Below are 20244 nucleotides of genomic sequence, written 5' to 3'. Positions count from 1 at the left end.
GGCCAATGGAGCCCACAGCAAATCCCTCTGCACATCAACCAAAAAGAGATGATGGCTGTCCAGCACGTCTTGATAGCTTTCAAGCCCCTGCTCTCCCCAGGGGCTCTCCTGATCAAAACAGACAACACCACTGTAATGTGGTATATCAACAAGCAGGGAGGGACTCACTCCTACCTTCTATGCAGGCTGGCCATGACCCTTTGGCGCACAGCCTCTGCCATGCAACTCCACCTGTTAGCACAATTCCTACCAGGTTCTCTCAACTCTCTGGCAGACCAATTAAGCAGATATCTTCTGGACCCACATGAGTGACAGCTCAACAGAAGAACCTTCACCCTAATAACTCAGAAATGGGGCACCCCGAAGGTCGACCTCTTTGCCTCACACAACAACCATCAGCTCAGCAAATTCCGCACCAGGGAGCATCACTACATGGCTTGGAAAGTGGATGCCTTGTCCTTCCCCTGGGTCAATCTTTCGGTCTATGCCTTTCCTCCACTAACTCTCATCCCCAGGGTACTGCTCAAAATAAAGGAGGAAAAACCAAGACAATTCTTATAGCTCCAGACTGGCCTTGCCAGCAATGGTACCCCTTGCTGTGCAGCCTGTCCCCACTGCCACAATGGCATCTTCCTCAGATTCCAAACCTCCTGACCCAGAGGGAAGGGGAATTCATGCATCTCCAATTGCAGACACTCAGTTTGGTAGCTTGGCTTATTCCCTAACCCCTGATCAATCTGCCAACTTCAGTAAACAGGTTCTAGATGTTATATGTGAGGCCAGATGCCCTAGCATGAGAAAGTCTTATGCTGATAAATGGAAAAGGTTCTGCACCTTGATTCAGGCTAAAGGAGCCAGCACGGCACAGCCCTACCTCCCTCTCATCCTGGATTACTTAGCTGACCTACTACACAGTGGCCTCTCTTTTTCCTCTATTAAAATTCATGCCTCTGCTATCTCTGCTCATTTTCCCACTGAGCAACCCCTTTTCTCACACCCCTTGATCAAACAGTTCCTAAGAGGGGCTAGCAACTTGAGGTCCTCCAGAAGAGCACCAACCCCAGCTTGGGACCTTAACTTTGTGTTGGCAAAGCTCACACTGCCCCCCTTCGAACCAGCTTCTTCTGCAGAGCTAAAATTTCTCTCCTGGAAGACAGCTTTCCTTCTGGGCATCACTTCAGCCAGAAGAGTCTCCAATCTGCAAGCACTCATGGCTTTGGAGCCCTTCATCATCTTCCATGCTGACAGGGTATCCCTCAGGACTAACCCATCCTTCATGCCCAAGGTGGTTTCCAGTGTGTCTCTCAACCAATCCATTCATTTGCCCACCTTTTTTCCTAATTCCCAGAACAAGGGGGAAAGGATCCTGCACTCTCTAGGTGTGGACAGACAGCTCAGATTCTATCTAGACAGGACTAAATCCTTCAGAAAGTCTGATCAATTGCTGGTTAGCTTTGCTACAGAGGCAGAAGGCAAAGCCATCTCCAAACAAACCATTTCCAAATGGATAGCACACTGCATCAATTTCTACTACAAACAACATGGAAAGCCTCCCCCCAAGGGAGTCAGGTCTCACTCCACCAGAGCAGCCTCCACCTCTGCATCTTTCCTCAGAGGAGTTCCCACCAGGGACATCCTGGAGGCTGCCACCTGGACATCTGTTCACATTTACCAAACATTAGCACCTGCCTCTCTTCTCCAAATCCAGGGCAGGTTTTGCCTATGCAGTCTTGCAGGGCATCCTAGCCAGCCCCTAGTTTCCTTGACTGCCTCCATCCATTTCCTCAGCTTTGGGAATTAACCCAAATGTGATGACTGCAACAGTGAAACACGAAGAACATAGTACAGTTGTGTAAACTTACCATAAATGTAGATGTTCGAAGAGCAACCAACGCGGAAATACTAAGCCTCTGGTATTTGGGCCGGCCGAGGGCTACCCTGGCAGGGATAACCCAAATGTGATGACTGCAACCATGAATACACTCGAAACTCTACATTTATGTTGAATGTATACAACTGTACTTTCTCCCTTCATTTGGAAAAGGCTAGAGGCAATTAACACAAGCCTCCTCACAGAATGGATCTACTCACACAAAATCAGGGGAGTTTGATACACAATGACCCCAATCAACTTCAACTGACTGCCTGGTTGATACGGTCTTAATTCCCTTAAGTACCTGTTTACTGAGTATGTCAGCAGGTACTAATACCAGATAAACAGCACCCATTCAGGGTAGTATTTCCTTGGTTTTACAATATTTGTATAAGTTATTATCCTATGGCCTTTCTTACTCCTCCAACATGGTTCATTTATCAACCATTTCAGTCTGCCCATGGATCCTCCTCTTTCAATGCAGTCTCACGTCAAGATGTTTTTGAAAGGGGTTTTGCATAAGAGGCCTTGAAGAAAACCAGTGGCTCCTCCTTGGGATCTAAATTTTGTGTTACAGATGCTAGCACTTGCTCCAGTTAGACTAGCTAATCTGGCTGACTTGAGATTCTTAAATGGAAAACTGATTTACTGATTGCTCTGACCTCTGCAAGAAGAGTATATGATTTGTAAGCTCTTATGGTGAGTCAGCCCTATCTCATTTTCCATAGATACAGGCTTTTTTAAGAAGTAATCCTTTTATGCGTAAAGTGGTATCCACGTGTACTTTAAGCCAAACTGTCCATCTCCACTTTTTCTTTCGTGAACCTAAAAATGAGGGAGAAAGGATATTCCATACCTTGAATGCGCACAGACAACTTGGGTACTATCCTGAAAGACCTAATCTTTCAGATCTGTGGATCAGTTGTTCATTTTTTGTGACGGTAAGAAGGGACAACCTGTGTCAGAACAGACTATTTCCAAGTGGTTGTCTCAAGCTATTACCTTTTGTTATGCTTGCCACAACAAAACTATTTCAGGCAGGATCAAAACCCACTCTACCAGGACCTTGGCCTGTTCAATGTGTTTTTGGAAAATGTTGGATTCTAGAAATATTCTAGAAGTAGCATCTTGGTCCCCTATACATGCCTTTACAAGGCTCTACAAGCTTGATTCCTTCTCCAGGTCTAGATCAGGCTTTGCCAGGACTATTATTCAAGAGGTTCTGGACCCTTCCCCTTCCACCTCCCAAATGTAGTAAGCTAGGGTAATCTACCCATATAGCCACATCTACTGCAGCAATGATCAATATGATGAACATAGTACAAGTGTGTAAGTAAACTTAACATAATAGTAGATACTCAAATGATAACTGCTGCATTGGCCACTCTCTCAACCCCCCCCCTTTTTTTTGTGTTTTGTTTATGCCAGGGTGTAGACATTTTTATTTTTTGTCATTCCTAGCATTGCCATTCAGAGCGCAGTTTCTCTCTGTCTTTTGGTATGAAACTAATGAAGGGCTTGGCACCCAAACTGGCCTTTTTAGTCAGCTCATCTTTGGAGCATGGACGATCCCCTGAAGCTTTGGAAGCTAGCCGGCTGTTACCCATATAGCTAAGACTACTGCAGCAATAATCATTTGAACATCTCCTTTTATGGTAAGTTTTTCTTATACAATTGTACTTTCTTGTACTTCAAAAGTATGCAACAGTTTTTCCTGATATTTTCATTAGGACCAAGTTTACAATTATTTGCTCTCTAATAGTCACATATTACTCATGGAGTCCTCACTCCTTTGATGAGACTGAAGGTATACAAGACTTCTGCTTAACTAATTTGCTATTGCTCAGTGAGAGATTGCTTGTATCATAGCCACTTGAATAATACAGGTTCAGGTTTGAATTGTTCCTACATTGCTGCTTGATTCATATAGGAAGACAAAAGTGGATCACAAACACTGGTTAACCGAGCCTGCAAAACAGTATCGGAATGAACCAAAAGAAACTTCAGGCTCTGGAAACACCAGCTATTTTATTGCAAACAATACAAAACTTTTGGGTTCACACTGAAGAAAGTGTAAACCCAAAAGCTTTGTGTTATTTGCAATAAAACAGTTGGTGTTTCCAGAGCCTGAAATTTCTTTTGGTGCATTCATATTGGAGCCATTTGTGCTCAACTGTTGTATTGTTTTTCTTGTTTTCTGAAATCAAAACTTCCAAGAGAAAGAGAGCTTTTCACTCTGTTTTGCTGATTAGAATTCCCTTGAGGTGGTGCTTTGTCAGACTGAGAATAATAAAAGGAAGTATGGGCTTGCTTTCCTCCTGGAAAAGAAAAACATTGATGTGTTGTTGTCCTATCTTGCCTTCATTCTGTACTGGTTGGGTTTGTATGGTTCCAACTCAGTCTATACAAAAGCTCGAGGACTTCCACTGGTTTGTGGCTGAAGCCCTTTCCCATCATGCTTAGGGAAGATTACCCAGATCTTGTTTGCCACTAAAGATCGGGTGCTTCCATTCAGGCTCTGGCTAAGTGGAAATATTTTTCTAACTAATTGTTTCAAATTGTTAAAATTGTTCTCTTTACTGTGTTGAAAAGCATTTTAGAGTATAAGTAGCTTAATTCTAACTCAGTTACAGTGTTCGGTTCACCTTATTATTTGCTGTTTACTCTGGCCATAGTTTCTACCTGTAGGCCTTTTCATTGTTTCTCTAACCTTCTTATCCTGGCTATCCTTTCTCAAATTATCCAAGCTCATTTAAGTTAGAAAGCTTGGAGAAAAGTCTTGATTTTTTTGTGTGACTCATTTGTTTTGTTTTTTTTTCCCCGGTAACTCGTTTTAAGTTAGAGAGCTACAGTTGGCCTGTTTAACTTAGAGGGGCTTCCTTCCCTTTTTGTATTTCTCTTTTTCTAGTAGAGGCAAGATCGTTCAACTTAGAGAACTGCCCCTCCTTGTCTCTGTTTTCATATTAAAACTTTGATTTGCTGTTGTGATTATTAAAAAAAAAAGTTTTTTCCCTACTAGTGTTTGATTGTTGTTGGTAGTGCTATTAGATCACAATGTTCAAGGATCTAAAAGAATCAAAACCCTCTGGTTTTAAAACATGTGATAAATGTAGCCAGAAGATGTCATTGACAGATTGCCATACTAGTGTTTATTGTTTAGGTGCAGTCCACCTTCAGGAGTCATGTGCTTTTTGTCATGCTTTTAGTTCCAGAGTTTTCCTGGAAAGAAAAAAACAAACTTATATTAAGAGGATTATTAAAGACTCCTTTCACAGAGGGTAAAGAAGAGACTCAGAGTATGTTTAAATCACCAAAATTCCCATCTTCCAGGTCAGAGAAGTCAGGAAAGAGAGCATCTATCTCTATGCCTCATTCAGAACTGACCAAAAAAGTAGCAAAAAGTTCATCCTCGGAACTGAAGGGTTTCGGGCCCGAAAAATCTTCCTCATCGGCTCCTACTGTGGCTTCGGGGCTGATGGAGTTTTAAATTCGGACTTGGTTCCCAGTTCTGAAACTGGTCTTCTCAACTCTTAGATCTCCTTTGCTGCAATCAGTGAGATCTCCTACTCCTTCCTCTTGATCCTCCAGGAACCTCTCCGACAACGATGTGGATCGTGTGGTGAGGAGACTTTTACAGACACCGGTCCTGGCCAGGTTACTGTTGACTCCAATCCAGAGGGATTTGGAGTTGACAAAGACTACCTCCCCTTCATCGATTCCTCCTCCAACCCGATCTGGGACTTCAGAGCCGGAATGCCTAGATCCAATTGAAGTGGAACCGTCGGTGCCAAGACCTGCACCAGGATCTTTGGGTCCGACTACTGCTCTAACTGCCTCTGTTCCATTGGAATTTGAGGAGTCTGGGAGCCATTGTTCTCCACTCAGGTCCAGAGAGGGTATGTCAGATCGGACAGCTGTCTCCTCAATGCCTTTCCCCCTTTTCCTTTGATTCCCAAAGTCCTTCAGAAAGCCAGCTCATTGGGAAGGAGTTTGATACTAGTCGCCCCATACGGGCCTTGTCAGATATGGTACCCCTTTCTTTGGCCCCATCTCCAGGAGGAGCCATTGATTCTGAACCCAGTTCCAGACCTCCTGACTCATTCCTTAGGGAAGTTCCATCCATCAGTTCAAAGCCTCAAGTTGACAGCTTGGCTGCTGCAGTTCCACACATAGCCAGGCTTCTTGACATTTCCCCTGCAATGAAGCATATCTTGAGTTCATCTCATAAGGCTTCAACCAGGAAATTATATTCAAGCAAATGGAAAAGATTTTCCCGTTGGGCCTTCAATAATCACACTGATCCTTTTACTGCCCCTGTAACGTCTGTATTAGATTTCTTGGCAAAGCTTTTTAATGAGGGTGCAGCTGTAGCTACTATTCAAGTTTAACTAGCGGCTGTATCCAATTACCATATAGGAGAAATGGGACTAAAAATAATGCCACACAGACTTTGCAAAGCTTTCCTGAAGGGTACCTTTTTACTCAGACCTCTCATTAAAGACCCTCCAGTGCCATGGGACCTAAACTTTGTTTTATCTAGTTTGATTCTCCCCCTCTTTGAACCTGCATCATCCTGTGACCAAAAGTTCTTAACGTGGAAGACAGCCCTTTTGGTAGCCATCACGTCTGCTAGAAGGGTATCAGAACTACAAGCATTGTCAATAAGGCCCCCTACATGATTTTTCACAAGGATAGAGTATTTATGTGAACAAACCTGTCCTTCCTACCCAAAATGTGCTCAGAATTTAATTTGAATCAATCCATAGACTTACCAGATTTTTCCCCAGCTATGGCAACAGGGCGGAGTATAAACTACACCAGCTAGATGTGCATAGGCAATTACGTTTCTACCTAAATAGAACAAAGGATTACAGGAAATCGGACCAGTTATTTGTATCATTTTCAGACAAAAAAGGGTGCCCCCATATCAAAGGTCACACTTTCAAAATGGCTTACAGATTTCATTACCTTCACTTACAAATCTCAAAACAGAGAACTTCCTAGAAAGGTAAAAGGTCATTCTACAAGGGCTATAGCACCCTAACCTGCCCTTCAGGCAAGGCTACCTATGGATACTATTTGTGCCGCAGCAACATAACGCCTCATACCTTTATCACTCATTACAAAGTAGATTTGGCCTCCAGGGTTCACTGTTCTGGAGAATATTCTTCCTTGAGCTACCCAAGAAAGATGGTGCTAGGAACGCTGTCCCAACCAGTACAGAATGAAGGCGAGATAGGACAACAACACATAAAGAAGTTATTTACTCACCATAATGTTCCATGTGTGTTGTACATCTACACTTAAAGAAATCCCAATCCCTCAGAGCCACACGCTCCAGGGATCTAAACCTTGTCATCATAATAAACAAAATATGCTGGAGGGATAGGTTCCTGACCCAGAGACTCCCCAGACTCTGGAATAGACTGCCCATACATGTCAAGCAGAGCACCTCTTTGGCCCTCTTCAAAAGGAACCTTGATGATTGGATGGGAGAAAGGAAATTCACCCCAGGGATCACGTCAGTCGCCCTGCTAGACAGGGGTCCAGGGAAGTAAATAGTGTGGGAAGAAATAGCCAGGGAATTGTTATGGCTAGGCTTGTATAGGCCCTAGGGCCGATAGCCTAGTACCAACCTATGAACCTATGAACTTCATTCGTATGTCCCACCCTCCATCTCCCAGACTTTTGCTCCTGGAGGACCAGGTGGTTGTGATTGGAATATAATGTTCTCTGACACTCTTCATTGATCTGTTACATATATAAATAGTTCCTCTCATTTGTGGTAAATATCTGCAAACAAGATCTGGATAATCTTCCCTAACCATGATGGGATAGGGCTACAGCCACGAGCCGGCGGAAGTCCTTAAGCTTTTGTATAGGCCGAGTTGGAACCCAACCAGTACAGAATGAAGGTGAGATGTACAACACACATGGATAGTTATGGTGAGTACATAACTTCTTTTTTCTGTTGTCTTAATTTTTCATGCTTTTTCTTAAACATCACAGTCTCAGGTACATGTGTTATGAGGCATAGAGTTCAAGCCGAGTTTGCCCTACATTTGTGAATCCAGGTGAGCAGTTCTGAGGAATAATAACAGATCACTTTAGGTTGGTTATCCAAAAAGAGGTTATTTCTGTATAAACTTGCTCCCACATTGCTTTGCATTAGAGTTTAAAAGTGAAACATCTTTGGTAGTCATACATGGCAAACAAAATGTTTATTAAGGTGCTACATGTTGCTGTAAGATCTCACTGCCACTTGAAATACACAGAAAAAAAGGTTTCTTGTTTGAAATATGGTAAGGCTTGATGATGTCCTTTCTTGGGTAATGATGATAATCATGATTGACTGATATAATGAGGAAAAAAGGAATTGCAATCCACTCGGGAGCTGTGATGTTTCCCTCACTAATGGGAGACTGACTAACAGTATCCCCAGCTTCGTTTCGTGTTCAAGGGGAAATCTGTGCTCCCTGATCAGTATGATCTTGCCTGACTGGGAAGATTTGATCATTAGCAGTGGGAAATTATTTTATTCCCCCCAGGTCAGTAGCTGTTGAGCTGAGCACTTCATACCTTTCCTCTAACAGGAAATGCAACTGCACTCTCCCCACCTAGTTTAATAATCAATCCACCCCTTAAACTCCTGACTAACTCTGAGTACAAGCTAACCTAACATAAATGTACATATTGTAAATAACATAATTGTTGTTGTTGCTTGTCTTTTCGGCTTTTCCCGGGTAGGGGTCGCCACAGCGGAACTCCAGTCCGCTAATGATTGGCAGTAGATTTTTTATGGTGCCGAGTTGCCAGCCCGACGCCCAACCTTCAGCAAAGGCACGTCCATTCACACATGTCTTTCGGAGGCCAGTCGACCACGGAGAGGACATGCAGACTCCACACAGAAGGCACTCCAGCCGTGAATCGAACAGGAGAACCTCTTTCTGTGAGGTAACAACGCTACCACTGTACCACTGCAGTATTATAAATAACCCATCCCACCTTTTTTTCTCTCTTTTCCTTCTAAGTCTTTATTCTCCCTCTCAATTAAGTTACCACTGCCATCCTGAATATTTGGATACTATGTAACCAAAGAATTTATTCTTGTTCTCTAGCATGAAATGAAATTGTAATTGTGTCTTCTTTACTATGATTGTATATGTAACTAAACTATATAATGCAGAGCTTTTCCCCCCGGGCCTCCACTGAAAATGGGCTCCCTGAGCCCAGTGGACCTCCCCGGTCATCAAACTGGAAATAAATAAATAAATATTTGGTATAGGTTTAGTCTGTAGTGGGTGTATTCGAGTTGATAAGGCTAGGAATGACTGCTTAAGGTCAAACTGGTAAAAAATATGGGCACCAGAAAGTACAGCTGCAGACGTCAGGCTGTCAGACAACCTGCAAGTGAGAATCTGTTATGTGGCATTTCTATAAATATGTAAGAAGTAAAATTTTGAACCCACTTGGTTGTGAACAATATGGAATGTTTAGGGTGAAACAGATTGAATAACATACAAGAAACAGATTAAATAAGTAATTAAATAAGGAGAGCATGTGCAATAATTTACAGGCGTAGCCAAACTTTAGTCAAATGGTGATTTTTGCTAATTGTCTTGTCTAATAAAGATATGGTAGATAACACACTCAGGTGTGGTGCCATTTTGAGAAGGGAGGTGGTTACTATTTCTGTTTAAGGCGTCTGTTGAGTCTCAGGAACTCGGCCAACAGGAAATGGACTTCCCATTGCCATATCCAGGGTGACCTTAAATCAGTAGAGCAGGCAAGATGAACAGTAGTAGCAGGGGCAGGCTGGTAAGAATTAAAACCAGTATAAAGTGAATCTGTTTTTTTTTTTGTTTTGTTTTACTTACCTTAAAATGCTTATTTCTTGCAAAATGAGTTCAAATATAAAATGCTTTACAACTAATAGGATATGTTTTAAAAAACTATTATACTGCACTGTCTGGCAATGCCAGAAATACAGGATTTGAGTCCATTAATACATTTAAAAACAATGATATGATTTTCATTTTTACAGATTGAACAGGAACGTCTTGATAAAATCTGGCCAAAACTGCGAGTCCTAGCTCGCTCTTCTCCAACAGACAAGCACACCCTAGTGAAAGGTAAGGTAAATAGATACACTTTTGACATACAGATGCATATTATGTTCATCACATAATCTACTGACTATGTGATATTGATTAACTTATTTCACCTCCTCTTCTTTCTCTTTCTTATAACATTAACAGGCTCCCCCCATTCTTTTAAAATGAAAACTATCTTAGTCACATAATGATAACAGAAGTAAAAAAATATTACTATAACCATAAGAAGCCATGTCACAAAAACAAAGCATTAGCCTGTGCTACAGATTGACAAAGTTCAAACACAGACCTGGCCATTTCATAGATTGCGAAGGGCAGGAGGACCTTTTTTGAATGCTTTTTGCCTCCTTAACTGCTGACCAACACCCCTCTCCTATCAGGCTTGAGTCAATTTTGTTTGTTGTCCAGTGAGGATTTTTTCATTGGACAAACTAAAAGCTACCTGTAACTAGCCATCTTCTAGATGGGCTTGAAAGTGGTTTGTACACCACTCTGCCTCTCACATTTTTGTGGGTGTAGGTGAAGGTGTGGGTGCATCTGTACAGGATGGCCTGAGGCTCTGGCTTAACCTCCTCAGTTCAGGTCTTTTCAGTGTTTCCTACTTCAGCATGGACTGAAAATTGTTGTAAATGGTCTTGGTTAACGAGCTATCCATTTGCAATACCCAAAAGGCTCCATCACCAATGATGCCAGAGCTATGGGGTGTTTTTATGTTATGCCCTAAGCACTCCCTTGGCAGCTGATATGTGCCCCAAAATCATTCCAGGGACTTGCAGTACCACTTGTACAAACCTGCACACGTGCAGTAAAAGATACCATCACTGGCCTGGCAAAGCCAAGTACATAACCTCATTCTGTTGCATACAGTATATCTACACTCCCTTAATGCCAGTATTGAAGTGACTGGATCAGAAGCCTTGCCCAAAATGTGCAAGACAGCAGCAGGTACCTTCCCCTGACTGGCTCCTCCATCTCCTAGGTTACTAACTAAATGTGGATCTACTAGGTTACAGTCAGGGCTATGTTCATCATTCTCACTGTTGCAGTAGCCTTTGATTATTTGGATTGTATCCTATTCAGGATACAACAACCAGCATTCTTCAAAAAGCTCTGGCTACCTCACACACCCACATTCTGACTGATGATTGGCTAGTCTGTTGGGGGAAATCAGCAGTTTGAGTGTAGACAACTTCAATACTTTCTTACCGCCTCAAGGGAAAGCAGCTGCGAGGCATCACAGCAGCAACAATTGGCTGCAGACTTCATTTCTAGTAGATAAATCCTAATAGGAGAACCCTTTCACACAGAAAATATTGCATGTGAAGTTGTTCATTCTCGCCGTTCATTCATCACTGATGGGTTCGGAGCCGATCCTCGGCTCCAAGACGGCCGACTAGCAAGCTCAAAGTTCTCCAGTAGCTCGAGACCCCACCCCTTATCCCATGACGTACTGCTGGAATTACCTCAGATCTAGTTTGCAGCGGCACGGATCTCTTGGTGTCCAGCTTGGCTCAAGACTTTATTGGGAGTTTTTCAACTTTCAGCAAGTTATATTTTCACTTTTTTATATACTTTGTTCTATTCATAGTAGCAGATATACTAGTTAGTAAATAGTTCTTTTTTTCTGTGTTTTTCCCCCTTTCCTCAGTATTCTATCTTGCCTTCGGCCTTTCGACCTTAGGATTAGTGATTAGTCAGAGATCCCCTTTAGGATTACTATTTTGGATCTCTAATTACTGTTTGTAGTTATTAGTAGTTAGTGCCCCTTTTTGGGCTGTGTGTATGTTTGTGTGAGTTACTTAGTTTAAAACAGATCTTAGTTAACCAGTATGCTTGAGTTGTGTAATGTCTGAAGATAAGGACAAGTATCCAAAGTCTGGGTTTAAAAAGTGCCCAGACTGCGGACAGAAAATGTCAGTCACAGATGTCCATGTTCAGTGTGTTTACTGCTTGGGTGAGGTACAGCTGCAAGAGTCTTGCAGCATATGTCATTCCTTTTCCACAAGAGTGTTGGCTGAAAGGAAGAGGAAATTGATTGATAGGGGTATCATTAAGCACCCCTTTTCTGGGGCATTTCTGACCAGGATGGAGCCAGTAAATCATCCAAATTTTCTAAGTCTTCCACTGATTCTAGATCCAAGAAAGGAAAGAGGTCAAAATTGTGGTGACTTCGGCTCCACTGCCGTCGGAGCCGACAGTATGCTCTTTTTGGAACCGGGACACGGCCTTGGAACCGGTTACCGAAAACCTCCTTCCATATTGCTCCAATCGGCTCCATCTGTCCACTCTTCCAGGTCCTCTGTCAGCTTATCTGATCTGGATATGGACCAGTGGTTCAGAAACTCTTGAAGGCACCAGGCCTAGTTAAATTGCTGTCGGCTCAGACACAACCGTCGGAGCTGAAGACCACTACCCTTGAATTGTCTGCTCCTCCTCAGAGCCATATTGGACCTTCGGAGCCGGTGGAGGCTGACCTGATGATCGTGGATCTCTTAGAGCCGACACCTGCTCCAGTGTCGTCAGCTCCATCTGCTCAGACGTTCATGGCGCCGACTGGGGACTCTAGGAGCCGACACTCTCCGGTCGGGTCCGGGGAGGATAGCCACACCAACTTGTCTGTGCCGACCTTTCCTCTCAGGGCCTCGGCTCGGGTGAGCTCGGCTCCTACCTCGGGCTCGGAGCCCATGGCTTCGGTGCAGGAGGAGATTGCGGCTCCATCGGAGCCATCAACTCCTTCTCATCAGAGCCGAGGTGCTTTTGGTGCCATGAGACGAGCGTTGTCTCCCAAGACTTCCTCATCTCAAGGTCTGGCCTCTTCTTCCCCTAAAGTGCTTGTGTCTGTTTCTGTTTCCTCCAGTCCTCCCAAGCGTAGAGACCGAGAGCCTCAGGTAGCCCCACAGGGCACTCCCTGCTCTTCTGAGACCTCTCCAGAAGTTCCTTCTGAAGAGGTTCCCAGGAAGAGATTATGCAAGAGGAGGCATTTGGACTCCCTCCAGGAGTCTATCACATCGGACACCGACCTGGATGAATCAGAAGGGTCTCCCAGATACCCCTCTGAGGACATATCCTTTGCGGAGATTCTTGAAATCCTTAGGCAGAGGGGTGATTGGCAGTCCAAGAGCCCTACTGAGGACGAGTCGGTTCTCCTGAAGGCGTTTTGGTCTCAACCTTCCACGTCTTGGGTATCTCCGCTCTATGATGAGCTTATGATCTGGTCTCTCATAGGGCGTGGGAGTCTCCAGATTCTATGGAACCTGTTCCTCGGAGGCCTAATAAGTTTATTTCAGCGTTGGTAAGTTCTTTTTGACCAAGGGGGAGTCCCTGTTGATGCCATGGTGGTGGCGACAGCCACCAAAAAGGAAATGTCTGAGACTTCCTCATCTATCCATCCTCCTAATAGAGAATCTAGGATCATGGATAGATATGGGAAACGCATGTTCAGTTTAGCGACCTTCTCACTCAGATCACTGAACTACTTGACACATTTTACCAGACTGCAGAGAGATCTCCTTAAGGAGTTGGGAGATACTCTTCAGGGTGCTGTAGCTTCGAGTGTATCCAATAAGATTGGCACTCAGCTCTCTACCCTCAATTCAATAGTCAACTTGTCCATGCGTCTTGTATCATACGCAGCTGATGGTTTGAGTAGAGCCGCAGGTACAGGAATCACTCTCCGTAGGCATGCCTAGATGCGACTCTGTTCCTTTGCAGAACCCTTCAAGTCTTCCTTTACTAATACCTCATTTGACGGCTCATCCTTGTTTGGGCCAAAGGTGAAGGAGACTTTAACCAGGTGTGAGCAAGAAGGAAAGACTCTGTCTGCCATCTGAGTCTGTTTTTCCACCCCCACTCGACCCTTTCCCAGAGGTCAGAGTGGAGGAAAGATGTGGTTCCGGAAAGCCCAAGGAGCCTTTCAAGACACACGTGGAGAGCCCCCCTCCAGAGGCAGAGGAGGGAGTTTCAATGGAAGATGTCGCCCTCGCGGCAGAGGGGGTCCGCAACACCAGGGTGACAGAGATCACTTCTCTGGTCAGTCCTACCTGCGCTCCTAAAGGGATGCCCGCCTGTCCTACTCTGGAGGCAGTCTGGGGTCGCTTATCTTTGCACCCCAAAGCCTGGCTAAATATAACAAATGACAGTTGGGTATGAAGTATCATTTCCAGAGGGTATTTCATACCATTCTCCACCCAGCCCCTTCCTGTCAAAAAAATCTCAGATGTTCCACCCAGTCATTTGTGACAAGCAGCAATAGAGGTATGCCAATTGCTAGAAAAAAAGAGTCATCCAGCCAGTCCCAGCAGACCAGACAGGATTCAGAACTTACTCAAGGTTCTTTTTGGTTCCAAAGAAAACAGGGGACTGGAGACACATTTTGGATCTCAGCAGATTCAACCAATTTGTGAGAAAAGAGAAGTTCCGAATGGTTACGCTATAGTCCATACTCCCCTTGTTGGGGAAGGACAATTGGATGTGCTCGATTGATCTCAAGGATGCATACTACCACATAAAGATGGCCAGACCATCCAGAGAGCACCTACATTTCTGGCTGGGAGCCAATCATTATCAATTCTGATCTCTGCCCTTTGGTCTCACTACAGCCCCCAGAGTGTTCACCAAGTGCATGGCAGTAGTCACGGCTCACCTGAGGCATCTAGGATTCCAGCTGTTTCCGTATCTAGACGATTGGCTCCTTACCTCCACCACCAGGCATCAACTTCTTCAAGCGTGAGAGGCTAATCTGACACTTTGCTATCAGCTAGGCATTACAGTCAACTACGAAAAGTCTACCTTGTTGCCATTGCAGCATATCATTTTTATAGGGACAAAACTAGACACGTCAATCACCACTCTCTGCCTTCCATCAGAAAGAATCTCTATTCTTAGCCAACACATCATGTCTCTAAAAACAAAGAACAGAGCACCAGCAGCAGAGGTATTGAAAGTTCTAGGATTGATGGCGGCAGCTAATCTAGCAATCCCCTTAGCAAGGATGCATATGAGAATCCTTTAATGGCTTCTATTCATGCAATGGTCTTACCAAGAACTTCCAATGAGTCACATGATCCTGATAACAAATTCCTGCAAGAAGGATCTTCAGTGGTGGTTGACGTCTCTTCATGTCACAATAGGACTTCCTTTCATGCTTCCCCCTCCTGTTGCCACTGTGACCACGGATGCTTCCCTGATAGGGTGGGGGAGGCTATTTCAGGGAAAGACTGCCCAAGGCACATGAACAGATCAAGAATCACATCTGCATATCAATGTCCTGGAGATGAGAGCAGTACTTCTAGCATTGCAATACTTTCAGGACTCTCTTCCTCTAGGGACAATTGCAGTGCAGACAAGACAGCATGTTAGTGGTCTGGTATCTGAACAAACAAGGCGGGACCAAGTCTTATCCCCTTTGCTGAGAAGCCCTCAGAGTATGGCAGTGGGCACTGTCATCACAGCACTTTCTGTTGGCAACAATCATCCTGGGCAAATCCAACGGAATAGTGGACAGACTGAGCAGAGCAATCTTGTTGCCCCATGAATGGTCCCTCAAACAAGAGATTGCAGACAGAATCTTCCTCAGATGGGGCCAGCCTTCCTGCGACCTCTTCGCCAGTCACATCAACAAGTGCAGAAGCTATTTTGCCCTAATTCCCACGCCAGGTCACTCCCCGAAGGATGCTCTTGTCCACGATTGGCCCCCAGGTCTCCTCTATGCATTTCCACCAAATTCCCCTGATTTCCAAATTCTTACAGAAAGCAAAGTCACTGGGATGGACAATTATCCTCATAGCCCCTCATTGGCCTTGGCAGATTTGGTTCCCGTTTCTTTATCATCATATTCTGGAAGATCCATGGATCTTGGACCCAGTTCTGGACTTGTTGACACATCCGTCAGGGGATCTTCACCCATCATTGCAGACCCTGAAGCTAACTGCTTGGCTGCTCCAATTCCCCGCATAGCCAGGCTCTATAATCTTTCCTATGACACTAGTCAGATTTTGTTGGCTTCCCACAAACCTTCCACCAGAAAATTGTATCGTAGTAAGTGGAAGAGATTTTCCATTTGGGCTTCTTGCCACAACATTGACCCTTATAACTACCATTGTCTTCTGTCTTACAATTCTTGACAGAAATCTTCAACAAAGGAGCAGCAGCAGCTACGATACGAGTACAATTAGCTGCTATATCTAATTTCCATCTAGGAATTGATCGTTTGAATATTATGGCTCACCAATTGTCTAACGCTTTTCTAAAAGGTTCCTTTCACATAAGGCCTTCAGTGAAGACACCTTATTCCCCCTGGAATTTGAATTTATGTTATCTCGTATCATTCTTCCTCCTTTTGAGCCTGCATCATCTTGTGAACTAAAATTCTTGTCATGGAAAACTATCTTCTTAGTAGCCATCACTTCAGACGTAGAGTGTCAGAGCTCCAAGCCCTTTCCATCAAACCTCCTTTCATGGTCTTCCATACTGACAGAGTATCTCACAGAACTAATCCATCCTTTCTGCCCAAAGTATGTTCTGAGGTTAACATTAATCAAGTCATTGAGTTACCCGTTTTCTTCCCTAATCATACCAACAAATTGGAATATATGTTGCATAAACTCGATGTTCATAGACAACTTAGATTTTATTTGGACAGAACCAAAGACATTAGGAAATCAGATCAACTCTTTGTGTCCTTTTCTGAGACCAGGAAAGGTAAACCATTTGCTAAAACAACCCTGTCTAAGTGGCTGTCAGATTGCATCACCTATACATATGCTTCTCTTAATATGCCATTGTCTAGTAAGGTAAAGGCTCATTCAACCAGAGCAGTTTCTACCTCGTCAGCCTTTCAAGCCAAATTGCCTTTGGATAACATCTGTGCAGCAGCCACCTGGTCTAAACCTCACACTTTTGTAACTCATTACAAAGTGGATAAGGCCTCCAGGGACAGGGCTTCATTTGGTTCTACGGTTCTGAAGAGTGTACTTCCATGAGCCACCCAAGATCAGGGTGCTAGGGACACTACCCATCAGTGATGAATGAACGGCGAGATTGAACAACTTCACATAAAGAAGTTATGTACTCACCATAACGTTCCATGTGAGTTGTTCCATCTCGCCTTCATTCTCACGTCCCTCCCTCCTTCCCCCTCCTGTCTGACAGTTGACCTGGAGGCTGTCTTCATCCTGGTTTTTCAATGTGTATTCATACTAGGCAGAATTATTATTGTACTTTTATATGGTACGCAGCAAACAAGATCTGAGGTAATTCCAGCAGTGCATCATGGGATAAGGGGTGGGGTCTCGAGCTACTGGAGAACTTTGAACTTGGTAGTCAGCCATGTTGTAACCGAGGATCGGCTCCAACCCATCAGTGATGAATGTAGGCGAGATGGAACAACTCACATGGAACGTTATGGTGAGTACATAACTTCTTTTTTTTAAATATTTTAGAGGTATTTTGTTGCTAAACAATGCTGGTGATTTTATTAATATCATAAGATTTTTGTCAGAATCTGATATTTTTAGAACAGGTCTTATTTCTGAATACAGATTCTATTTTTGTGAGAAAAAATGTACTGCTTTTGAGACATATTAACTGAAGTGTAAGGATTTAAAGATTGGGACATGTTTTTATGTAGTTCAAATGGTGTTTTAGCACATACCTCTCAACCTCATAGCACAAGAAATCTGGACAAAGTCAAAAAGCAATGGTGGGACAAAGTCCCAAAAAGTAGGGACAAATTTTAAATATTGCTCTTACAAACCCTGAAATTTGCTAGAATAGTAGCTTTTGTATTAGCATACATTTTCTGAAGGATATAAAGTCTAAAACTCAAATGTTTGTCATTAATTATTTTATTCCTCAGTGATTTAACAGAAAACCACAGGATTTGTGAGGAATGGAGCTAAAATGTGAGGCAAAAATCTGGACAGTTGAGAGGTATGTTTGAGTGTTTTGGTGCTTGTGTACATAACTTCATTATTTTACTGCTTGTGACATTTTGCTTGAAGGTGTTGTAATGATATTTTGGGGCTAGAAATGTGTTTTATGTTTGGTGCTTGTTTACATTTCATGACAACTGACTTTCATTTCTTGTTTTCCTCACAGTGCAGTTTCTGTGAAAGGAACTTGAGTCCTGACAGGGTTTTTTGTGTACTGCTTGCGTTTTTTTCTTTTGAATTTTGAAGAATTGTGTTTGGAGGTACAAGTATGTATATTCTGCTTGTGAACACATGTCTGACAACTTACCTTCCAATCATCTCTTCCCAGCAGAGCGTAATGGTAATCAGACTACTTCCTTGGCCACAGCATGCTTTTCTGCTATTTCGTCTCCCACTATATCTAAAAAGAAAACACAACAGAAAAAAGACCCTTTACCTACAACATAAGCTCAGACTCTGCCTCAGCTGTTGGTGGGTGATTTTGCAGTGGCCATTTATTGTTCCTCAGACTACTCACTGGTTTCCCTGGGTTCCTTTGGCATAGTCCCTTCCACTGCCATGGACTGGGGGTTAGCCACATCCTCTGCATCTCTTCCAGTGTCCAGTCCAGGCATGGGCAAACCATCTTCTTTGGGTATGGAAGTTTTTTTTGGGAGGCTCTTCCTGGAGTGGCTAGAGAAAGAGACCTGTTGCCCAGGAGCAAATGTCATCTCGATTCTCAAGTAGCTACTGGACCATAATCCTGTCACTTCCCAAACTTTATAAGCTGTGGTATTCAACTCATTTAAGGCTACTGCAGCAGTGATCTAGAGATGAACATAGTACAGTTGTGTAAGAAAGCTTACTATAACAGTAGATATACAAATAGATCACTGCTGGAGTAATCCCTCCCTCCCTCCATCCCTCTTATTTCTGTATGATATTTTTGTTGCCAGGGTGAGGACATTGATTTTTTATTTACTTTGCATTGACTTTTTACAGGTTTCTAGCCCTCCTCTTTTGGTTGTCATGAAAGTTGTGAAGGGTTTGGCAGCCAGACCTCTGATTTTCTCTAGTCCAGCTCAAGATGTTACTGGTCTGGGCATGTGGAACTGCAGTTATATCCTAGACAGTCTGTAAACCAATATAACTAAGGCTACCGCAGTACTGATCTATTCGAACAGCTAGTGTTACGATAAGTTTACTTACACAAATCCATTTTCTTTAGTCAGGTAATGTAAACTCAGTTGATTTTGATATATTATTTATTAGGAAACAGCAGCTAGAATTTTTAACAGTGTATTTTACTATTTACTATATACTTTGAAGAAAGCCAGCTGTAGTAATTTTTCTCAACCTCCATGTAGCAACTCTAAGCTACTTTGCTTTCAGCCAGTTTAGCAGTTATGGCTGTGCAGCTGTGGTATATACTTAAAATACTATTTTTTTAGCTTTCTGAGTGCCCCTGGCTTTACCTGCAAAGCCCTCAACATCTTAAGTTACATAAGCTTGCAATGTAAAATGACAGTCATAGTGCAGTTTTAAAAAACAAATCTACTCCAAGGGAAAGGATGAGGGTTAAATATATTCTTCAGAAATGTTTGTGAGATATTTGTATGTTTTTTTTAATAATTTATCTGAAGTAGTTAACTTCATTTGTGCATCAACCTATGGGTTATCGGATCCATATCGGATCCGAGCCGGCAGTTTCCAGCAGCTAAGATCTGAACTCCAAGCGCCTCCCCCTTACCCATAACTCCCTGCCATCCCTTCCTGACCTCAGATCTAGTTTGCCGCGGTTTGAACAGCAGCTTGATCTTAAGCGTCTGAGTTTTCCTGAGACTTCTTGTGAGAAAAATCCTTCTTTTTTTTTAACTTTCTTAAAGTTTTGAGTGATTTTTGAGTGTTGGAACTAGTTTAGTTTTAGAGTGTTCCCTCGGGTTTTGCGTTTCCTCCCCCTTGATTCTTAGAGTGTTAGGGTGTGTTTGTGTGTGTGGTATTGGGGCCTAGTGCTTGTGTTTTTAGTTAAATGTCTGAGGCCTCCAAGACATTCTTTTCTAAATGTACCGAGTGTGGCCATAAGCTTTCCCCGACTGATGGCCACACTTGGTGTGTTTTATGCCTTGGGGTTGAACACCTATCTTCTGGCTGTACTATTTGTGCAGCGTTCAACCCCAGGGCTATCAGGGACCAGAGGTCAAAGCTGATCCTGGTGGGACTCCTGCCCCCGGACTCGGCTCCATCCTCTGGCCCCTCCGTGGTTCCTGCCGCGGCTGCGGCAGCATCCACGGACCCTTCCCTTCCTCTGGACGGGACTCAACCTCCCTCTTTGGGCCAGGAGGATAGG

The 20244-nt window shown here is 43.5% G+C and overlaps 1 protein-coding gene across 6 annotated transcripts in view; it reads left to right on the top strand.

The window, feature by feature from the left end:
- The window catches only part of LOC122809137 (plasma membrane calcium-transporting ATPase 3), a 4021470-nt gene that overhangs the window by 3158841 nt on the left and 842385 nt on the right, over positions 1 to 20244 (top strand). For all 6 annotated transcript variants that reach the window (XM_044080406.1, XM_044080412.1, XM_044080407.1 and 3 more), the window contains one exon: positions 9918 to 10005. In XM_044080406.1, the coding sequence (XP_043936341.1) occupies positions 9918 to 10005 (88 nt within the window). The remainder of the gene's footprint in view (positions 1 to 9917; positions 10006 to 20244) is intronic.

Source organism: Protopterus annectens, chromosome 8.part0 (genome assembly GCF_019279795.1).
Source record: "Protopterus annectens isolate FY-2018-M chromosome 8.part0, PAN1.0, whole genome shotgun sequence".
Classification (NCBI taxonomy): domain Eukaryota; kingdom Metazoa; phylum Chordata; order Ceratodontiformes; family Protopteridae; genus Protopterus; species Protopterus annectens.
Note: the sequence above shows the minus strand (reverse complement) of the source record. Positions and strands in the feature narration are given on the sequence as shown.